Below are 10,303 nucleotides of genomic sequence, written 5' to 3' on the forward strand. Positions count from 1 at the left end.
CTAACCGAAACCTCAAGTGTATTCCAAAACTGAAGTTAATAAGCCGCTTGAGGAAAGCAGCATTTAGCTAACAAAGGCCACAATTAATAGCAATAAATTCAGTACATACACACACATACAAACAAAGATGGTTTTTGTTTGGCAAATTCATTCAGTTTTGACAAGCTACAAACATCTGCCTGAGCTCATTTGTTGTTGTTAGCCTATTGATTTACGTTATTATGACATCCAAGCTGAAACATTGTTGCTTTGTTTTCAAGTTTGGCTCTCTGTCGAGTGTGTTTTTGTAATTAAAGTCCACACGAGCTTTAAGTGTGCTTGCATTGAACTTTAATTGAACACCTTAAAATGATGCGCACGTAATGCAGATTAAACAACAAGCTCAAGACAATGGGGCCATGGGTGTAGTCAGGCATGTCATTGAAGGGGATGCATTATATTCTACATCATTGATAGTATTAATTATAGTTTCAGCATATTTATTTAACATTTTATTATAGCTAGCTATGTCTTTGAGTTGTCCTTATTAATCTTAATCAAATCAATTCAAATTCATACTCAATTCAATTATACGCGTGAAAGCAACATAAAATGTTATAAAACAGTAAAATCCAATAAGATATCGCTAAGTTATAGCCTTATAAAATCAAGTTAGTTCGGCAACATATTCTATTAGTAATCATAGCTAAAATCAATTCAAAAATCATTCGATTCTCGAGTGTTTTAGTATTTTATGCAGAAAACAATGTGGCTTCATTCTATTTTGAGTCTAACAATTTTAAATTTTGGCAACTTAAGCAAGGGGTAACAACACAATTTTTGCCAAATATATATCCTAATTTCAATGCAGTTTTATTGAGATGTATTCAGAGTCTAACTAAGCACGAAACTCTGCAATCGGGTGCGATTTCGTTGAGTTAAATCTATCAATGATTGATATTAAACAGAAAGTTTTCATATTTGTTTACTATTTTCGGTAAATTTTTAAAGCATAAATATTTATAGTCAATTAAAAAATGTTTGCTACCCCAACATAAAATGGTATAAAACAGTTAGATTGGATTTTTTTAAAATTAACTTACAGCCTTCCAAAGTTAGATAAATCAAAAACTGCGCTTTCATTGTTTACTATTTAGTTCATAGCATGACTATTAATAATGTAAGTTTATATGTTCTGCTACCCCTTTGCTTTAGCTGACTACTACCATGAATGAGGCTCATTTTCTGCGCATCCTCGTTGCAGTTAATGAGGGCAACACTACACGTATACGCAAGACGCCTTAACACGCCCCATCAGGCGAAGCCGAAGTTTGCACAAGAAATTAAACGCGGCAACTGCAAACCAAACGAAACCAAAAATAAAAAAACAAAATAATGTCGAAATCAAGTCCTGTGTCCAGTGTATCAGTTGTGCATCTACTTGCCCTTAAGTAAAGTAAAGTATCTCGTTGCAACTTCATTTCATGGCATGGCCCCAAAATATTTTCGCTGCACAATAACAATAACAACTGTTGCTGTTGTTGTTGTTGCAACAAAAACAACATGCATGTTGCATATTTTGGTTTTGGTTGCGGCCTTGTTGCTGCTGATCGAGTCGACAGGCTAAAATTATTTTCTCTCCCTCGAGTATGTTTCGTTTTCGTTAACGTTTTCTGGTTTTGGGTGTTTTTATGTTCTTATAATGCGACTTATCAGATATTTTTTTTTATTTCGAAGCTGACAATGGCCGAAAAATGCCCTGCCCCAGAGCCAGAGCTGAGGCTCTGGCTCAAGCCGAGACCCAGACCCAGGCCCAGTGGCAACTGCAACGAAGGTTATCGACAAGGGTCGCAAGCAGCGGCTATGCGGCGGGGCGGGTCAAGCGGCTGCGGTTTTAATGCGTGCGTCGCCGCCACCGCCGCATATTGTATTAAATTTTTGGGTTTCTCTTTGCCCGTCGCTCGGCCACGCGTCGTGATGTTTTACATCTACTGCTTGATGATTTTCAAAAACATTAAATTGAAAATAAAAATAAAAATAAATTTTTATGTTATTATTATGTTGACGCCGCTCAAAGATCGTCCCAGATATAGTTGCATTGTATTAAAAACAATTCAATTAAGATTGGCTTTCGAAGAAAAGATTTTCTCATATCTAATATGCGTCGAGCCTGCCGACGACTCATCACGCATAGTAAACTTTTATGGCTATAGCAACTTGTTTTCCTGTTGCACTACGATTTGGGTGTCGGTGTTTTGCGCTTGTCAAATATTTGCAAATCGCTTTGACATCTGGTTCGACAACTTGTTATCGTATGCTCCGGCTCGCCCCGACTCTCGCATATTTCGTTTTTAATAAATTGTAGCACAATTTGATATGCCAACGCCACGCCCTGCCCACTGCACCGCACAGCTGAGAGCCGAGCCGAGTCGAGCTGAGGTAGTAGCTGAGCTTGCAGCTGTCATGAGTGCAATGCAAAAAATGGCATAAAGTCTTTGATTAGGCGTGGAAAAATATTGTCGGAAAGCATTTTAATCGTTTTGATTAAAAGCTACCACGCCTAATTAGTTGAACATTTTCGCGACAAACCGGTCCGGCAAACGAATTCACATGCATCCAGTCCACAGTTTGCCTTTTGATTGGCCAGCCAGCTCATACCTTTCGTCAATAGTTATTGCTGCTGCACATGTGCGGGCAGCCAATTTAACAAATAATTCATAGAAACATAAATCGAGATAGCGCCATGACTGCCACATCGTCATGACTGTCTCAGCAGTGGCTGCGGCTGCGGCTGCGGCTCCGGCTGCGACTGTGACTGCCACAAATTGTTGCCAATTGTTTGGCTAAACAAATACGCGACGGGACACGCCCATTGTTGTAAATATTTTCGCGTTCTGAATTTTGTTCTAATTAATTTTTTTTCGCCATGTCCAGCGACTCAACACATTTGGGCGATAAGCATCGATCGAGACAAAAGCAAAGCCAAGCAAAGCAAAGCGAACAAACGGCATTGGCAACTATGGACGATTAGTGGAGGGAACACGTGCTCCACTGTGCAGGCACTCAATAAATACAATGTATGATTAGCAGTGGGTGGATTTCTGAGTTCAAGCGGGCTGCAATTAATGTTGCAGCCGTACTTGTGGTGCCGCCCTCGCACTGCTTGTTGCAGTTGCAGTTGCAGTTGCACACGCTTCGCAAAAACGTGCCTTTAAATTGAAATTGTTGATTGAGCTGAATTTCGTTGCCTAAGTCTTTCGTTCGACTAGTTATTTAACAAATGCAGCGAACAATCGACGCGACGCGACGCGACGCCGACGCCGACGTTGTTGCCAGCGTGACACAAAACCGCTGTAGTAATTAATAATAGCAAGCAGCAACAACAAATTATGCTTTTTAATAACTGTAAATTTGTAGTTGTAAAAATTTACGATTTAATTGCCGAGCGCTTGAATTTATTACGAGTGCTAAGTTATTGCATTAACCATATTCACAAAGCTTTTAAGTCGTGCCACACACAAACACACATAGATACAGACGTTTGTGTGTGTGTGTGTGTGTGTGTGTGTGTGTGTGTGTGTGTGTATAACTGAACTTTATCACACGTCTATCGATAACAAGGCAAGAGACCACCTATGCAGCTACAGTTTGAACGTTTTTGGTTTGTTTGCTCTTCTGGCTCGACCTCGACTATTCGCTGCATAGCTAATTGAATGTCGCTGCCAGGCCGGCTGCAAAAGTCAAGACCATTCACAGCAACGTCATCGCTGTCTCCATCTTCATCATCAGCAGCGGCAGCAGCAGCCGCTATTGCTGCAGCTACGTTAGCTTGTTGCACTTGGTCGAGGCCAAAACACAGCCGGTCTTGAGCAGCATCCGCTGCTTACCAATTTTTTTTCTTATGCAGCGCGCTGGCCACTTTGGCTCAATCGTGCCTGTGCTTGTCGTCTTCATAGTCGTTGTCGTCATCGCCTTTTTGTTTAGCTACAATTACTTATTTAATCATAATTTTGTTCGCGTTTCAACAATCATCAATCATCAAATGCAATGCCGACAGCAGCGGCCGGTTGAATTCTGTGACTGGGCCAGTTGTCAGCCTGACAGATTGGACGCTTTCAGCGAAAGAGCGCGCCAGAGAGAAAGAGAGAGAGCGCAGGAAACCCGAGTAGCAGTAATAGCGCAAGTTGCTGAAGGAGATCTGGCCCGGGTTGAGTGGAAACGAAAACTCTCAATAGCAAACGCAAACTCAAAAGCAAAATATAAAAAAAAAAATAGTAGCGTCAACGGCAGAACGCCACAATTATCTAGTCAGCAGTCAGTCAGTCAATCGGCTTGTTGAACTTGCAGCTCCACTTGCCACTCGCCACTTGCCACTTGCCACAGTTGTTGCTAGTTGCCACGCTCTTGCCCGCTTGTTGCCACTGCCGCCGCTCTGATCGCACAAATCAATCGATCACGTTTTATAGTGCCGCTGCAGACTGCAGTTTTAGAAATACCCGCACCAAAAAAATACAACAAAAACAACAGCAACAAAAACCAAAAGAAACTACAAGCAAGCTGAAGCTGCAGAAAAAGAAAGAAAAACTGAAGCGAAGCTCTGCGCTGAATGAACTTTCCAAAGGCTCGCAATACGCTGTTGGCTGCGCAGTTGCAGTCGACGATGGCAGCGGCAGTGGCAGCAACAGCGGCAGCGACAGCGGCTAGATGGATTGATTGATTGCCTGAAACAGTTAGCAGACATTGTCTGGCTTTGGCTTATTGCTATTTATGATCTTGATCTATGGATCGAGGGCAAAAGCACATGCGGCGCTGCATCTCGTTGCCAATGCCAGTGCACATGCTGATAATCAGCACAAAGTCGACGCGATGCTGATAATGATGCCATGCCAGTGCTCCAGCTTTTGCTCTTGCACCGACTTTGGCATCGACTTTGGCCTTGATTATGGCGCTGCTGCTTATAAGTGCAATCAGCGCTTGGGCGCTGTACACGCCTCGATTTTGATTGAAAATATTTTCGAAAATTGTTACCCCAAAAAAGCGCAAAAAAAGCTTAAAGGGTAACACTGTTACAGCCTGGCCTCAAAGTAGTGCACAGGTTAAAGAGCTGCTTGGTGTTAAGTGCACGATAATCGATTCGATTCGATACGATACAATTCGATTTGTTGCAGACATGCTTAGCAAGTTGCAAGTTGCTCTAACAGCGCCAATTTTCGGTGTTGGCGTTAAGCGGCAAACCGAAAATTGCCTATAAATAACAACTTTAGTGGTAGATGTTGTTGTATTTGTTTCTAAGCAGAAATTTCTAAAACGAAAATTGCATAAAATAAACATAAACAGTGAATCTGCTTGATCTACAGGTTCAGATAATAAAATTTATTTTAATTGTCAGTGCTAATTGCTTCGATATATTGCAAGTGTTGAAAGTATCTCTTAATGAATTGAATAATTAAATGGACGCATACAATTTATTGAGCAAAATTAATATTTACAATTTGTATGAATTTAAGAATAAGATTATTTTTTTAACGCCTGTTCAGAATTCTTTAATTTGACTCTAAACAATAATCAATCAAAGCTTTGATAGCTACAAGTCAAAACCTTTGAGCAGCTACAGGAATTTTACATATAGATCTCCTGAGTTTGTTGTTTAGTGTAATGACTAACACAAACATGTTACCAGACCTGCTTGGATCTTTTGGGTTTCACCCAATCTATTTCACAACTGTTTGCTCTGATTTTAATTTTTGCATAAATGCATATATTTTGTATTTTCTCCAATATTTAAAAGCACTCTAAGTTTTTTATAAAATCTTGTACACTTTTTTATCGCCTGCAAAATAAACAAATAAATAAATAACCAACTGATGGACACTGACAACAGTCGTCAGTTAATCACAATTTGCGACTCTTGACGAACCTTACAAAGAATGCGACGTTTTTTATGTCTGCCTGCTGACGATCAATAAAAGCTCAATAAGAAATAAATATGGCCAGTTGAATGTTCGGCACATACGAGCGCAAGAGATATAATTACGGCCGTGTTTAACATTCGACGAAGTGTTAAGTAGCTTTTTATGAGATCATTTGAGTTGACCAAAGCGACCGCAGCAGCAGCGGCGGCAGCAGCTGCAGGTGCGGCAGAGTCAAGCTTGACCAGTTAGCATGCTAATTACACGCCAGCAACATGTCACCAAAAAAGTTGCCGCAAATATAAAAAAAAAGGCTTGTGCTAAGTGCGCATTGATTAACAATTCAAGTCTTAGGCCTAAGCAATACGCTAATGATTTATTTAAGACACAGACAGAGTCGGAGCGCGACCTTAACTGATTGCCCACTGGGCAAGCGTCGTTTGGTCGGTGGGCGTCTTTGGAGTGCGCCGCACCCCTTTTGCGTTGGCATTGTCAGCAGCGACCCATCCCAACCCCAAGCCAGCCAAGCCGCATCGCTGGCGCCGTGGGTGCAAAACGAAATCGACATTGAATTGAGCTACCAACTATGAACAAATTGTTGCTGCCTCTTGCTGTGGTGGTAGCTAGCAAGTTATTTCCGTTCAATAGCATGCAGCATGATATCGCATATTTCAATCAATTTACTTATTATTGGCAAAAGTGCGCAGAGCGCGCGGGCGGACGGCCGGGCGGTCGGTCGTTCGGTCGGTCGCAGAGTGGAGCGACTGAATTTGCTTACGGGGCCATTCCCGTTAGTATAATGGAGCATAAAGGTGCGCTCGCTAAGATTTCACTGGCGCGACCACAAAATTTATGCCGTATCTTTGGGCCAAAGCGTGAGATGTGACCACATGCAAATTTCAGACACGACGAAGACGACGACGAGAAGAACCAAAGATGCATTTGTCTGAGTGACACTTGTCAGCGTTTTGTGTATTTCAGTTCTATTCTCGAAACAAAACTATGCAAATATGTGTCAAGCCCGCTGGCAATGGCAGAGAGTCATGTCAACTGCCTGACAACAACAAATGAAGATCAACGCGAGCTTATTTATTTTATATGCAGCACATGAGTCTGCTTTAGCGACCTGGGCGCAAATGCCGTTACGCCCCTGCAACTGCAACTACAAACAGCCAGCAAGCCAAGCCAACAGCTCTAACTGCAATTCAGACTCAGACTCAGACACTTGCCAACACTTTGGCCAGCTAGGCAAGCTGCAGCACACACACACAGACACAATTTTAGCGCCTTAAAGTGTTGGAGGCGTTTTGTTGTCCAGGCGAGCAGCAGGTCGCTCGGTCGGGGCTGTCTGCTGGCAGCCACTAAGCGTCTTAGGCACACGTCAGGCTGTCGCTTCTGTCTGTGGCATGCGTTGCAACAACAGCAACAGCAGCACCAGCAGCAGCTGCAATTGCCTTTGTTGTTGATTGTGGCATTTTGATTGATTTCTTGTGACTTTTGGCAGCAGTCGTCGCTAGGATTTGGTAATCCCAGCATTCAGCCAGACAACACGACGCTTCATCAGCAATTTTAATGCACACAGCTATTTTAACACCTTGGTATTGCCACTTGACTATTTTTGGCATTTTAATGTCGCTTTAAAGCAACTTTCTACACAAAGCCGACTACGATACACTGCAAATCAATCAACGCACAAACACAAATAGTAAATGTGCCATTACTTTTGTCCCAAAAGCAATATCGTAAATTATTCTACAAGTCGCATGTAAAGGTTCAAGACTTATATATTTTTTTAAAAAGTTGCTTATGCAAATTGACCGTAAACTTGATTTCGCTGCACAAACAGCAACAATTTGTCAAAAATTGTGGCAGTCTTTTGCAGCCCGAGTCGGAGTATTAAGGTCAACGTCAGCATTTAATTGAACACCTGGACAGCGAACCGAGCCAAGCCGATGACGCGTTGGCCAAGCCAATTGGGCGGTCCAGCGTCCACTGAGTCATAACAATTTTTATGTTTTCAAGGTACACCTTAAGCCGAAAATCGAAAATCTTTGCATACTCAGCGAGTGCACTGCGATCGTTCGAGAACTAGTTCGGCAAGTCAACTGCATTTATAGTTGTAATAAAAGCAAATTATCTGGAGTGCCACAGAATTTTAAATCAACCCAAGCTAAGCGTTGCGATTTTGTTTAAGGAGACACTGAATGCTCAACTAAAACATTCCATGCAATGAAATTATCCTTAAATTAAAACTTTATAGAATAAAAGGAAACAAAAGTAGAAGTTTTTAAAAATAATATTTTTATTTACCAAATTTCAAATTTTATACGTAATTCAAATAGATTTTGCCATAGAAATAAATGAGCTCAAGCAGCAACACAAAGAATGCCAGACTGAGTCCTGCTAGCAGACAAATAAAAGAAGTCCTTAGATCCTGCACACGTAATGGCCAACGCATGCGCTTGCTGCTGTAGTCCTTCAACTGCATGCGGCCAGTCTTGACCAAGTCATAAAAACTGTGCTTTAGCCAATGCTTCAACAGTCCTGACTGCTGTGTGCGCATTATATGCAGATCAAGAGCCTGACGATAGATTGAGTTCTCGCCCAGGATGGCGCTATAATGTGCTAATCTATGCATGCAGAGATCGGAGTATCGAAAGAGCGGCTGTTGAAAGTGTTGCTGTTGCTGCTGCACTACCAACCAGTTAAAGGTTGATACGAGATAGCCCCAGTTGGTGTTGTAACTGCTGCGCATTGTTAACAGGTTGGTAACATTTTCTGTTAAGCGAAAAGCAGCTGCATACTTGGCTCGAAAGTCTGCAGGAAAATGTTCAAAAGCAGAGCGCACTAACATCACATGCACATCGGAAGCAAGCAGCTCATCAAAGTCGGCAATGACAGCCTTGTGAGGAGGACGAACCATCAGTGAACTGTAAACCGCTGGACAAATGCAAGCAGCTAACAGCAGAAGCAGCAAAGGCAGCAGCTTTAGGCAATGCCAGTAGTTTGACAAGCGTACCGTCTCAGTACGCACTAAAGCTGCAGCACTAGCGCATGTTGCAAGGAATAGTGCCAAAGCCTTCAGATCGCACATATGAGCACAAACTGCATGCGATTCAATTAGCGCTTCCATGGGCAACATAACGCACCTGCTGCCCTGCAGTAAAGGATAAGAGTATTGATATGGCCTAAACCATTGATTAGTTAGGCTAGTTATAGTTTATGTCATAGTCTTACCTTTGCTGCAGCTCGTATTGAATAGGACTTGCTGCGAGGCCCAAGTCAATGCTGCCATTATTAGTTAGCGCCAGCAAATAAGCTGGCTCCAAGTAACGTCCAGTTGGCCAAGTAGGATACAGCACATTGATTTTGGCCTGATGTTTGTTAGCAAAAGTTTCAATAAAATGCCACAGAAATCCCCTAAGTTGCTTTTGTCCATCAGGCGCATAGTACACTATAGTTCTAGGTTCAAATAAATCCGGCATTAGCTTAAACTGAGCGCCTTTAAGATTTACCAGCTTGTTGGGAAACCAAGCAGTGCTTGAGTTATGCACAGCGCGTTTGCTTATAGTTAGTTGTGGAAATGCTTCAAAGCCGTAGATACTTTCCGTAGAGCGTTGAAAGTAAAGCAGCACATTAAGCAAACTGTGCTGCAGACAGAACGTGAATAATTTAGTTGCCACTTGGCTTTCATTGAATGTTGCACTTTGAGGATTGCTGGCCAATTCAATAATTATGCGCACTTCTCGCAAGTGATCAAGGCTCGTCGCTAGTGCCAACAGTTGTGTCGATTCGTAGCTCTCAGGCAGACAGGCTACAACAAATATTTCGCTATTGTGTTGTTGCTTTAGCTTGCTGTAGGGTTGGTGCGTATTCCAGCTCCACTGTGGCTGCTCGCTCAAGTTTTGCTGCCAGCCACACTGTAACCCAGCTGGGTTATAATAAAAAACGCTGCCCTTGCTCACAAGCTGCAGCACTAAATGATACAACTGCATATTAGCTAAACTCAAACTATTATTTAACGACAGCCACATGTCCAGGCTAGTTGACAAGTTTGTAGGCACTGAGCCTTAAACTAGAGCGCTTTGTCTTTGTAGCTTACGTCACGTCATTGATTTTAACTAACTCTTATCATATTCAGTGCTAATTATATATAATCAAGCGCTGCAGCTGCAATATATTTGTTTTTTATAAACGCTTGTCACTGTGGGTTAAAGTTCAATGTGCGTTGAAACTTTATTATCCTGCCTGCCTGACAACAACAACAACAACATTGCGCGTTCCAACGGCAGAGAGAAAGTTTTTTTTTTGGCTTCCTTTACCAAATTGAACTGCAGCTGTGGGCTTTTATTCTTTGCCGGCTCTTGGCTTTTGTTTGTGCTGTGAAGCAAGATCTCAAATAATTTGCTGCAAAT

The 10,303-nt window shown here is 42.1% G+C and overlaps 1 protein-coding gene across 1 annotated transcript; it reads right to left on the reverse strand.

Moving 5' to 3' along the window:
* Positions 1-8,211: 8,211 nt before the first annotated feature.
* LOC108601481 lies at positions 8,212-8,982 on the reverse strand. The gene has a single exon (XM_033294239.1). The coding sequence runs from the start codon at positions 8,980-8,982 to the stop codon at positions 8,212-8,214; it is 771 nt and encodes a 256-aa protein (XP_033150130.1).
* Between the last annotated feature and the right edge of the window lie 1,321 nt (positions 8,983-10,303).

This window comes from Drosophila busckii, chromosome 3R (assembly GCF_011750605.1).
Source record: "Drosophila busckii strain San Diego stock center, stock number 13000-0081.31 chromosome 3R, ASM1175060v1, whole genome shotgun sequence".
NCBI lineage: Eukaryota > Metazoa > Arthropoda > Insecta > Diptera > Drosophilidae > Drosophila > Drosophila busckii.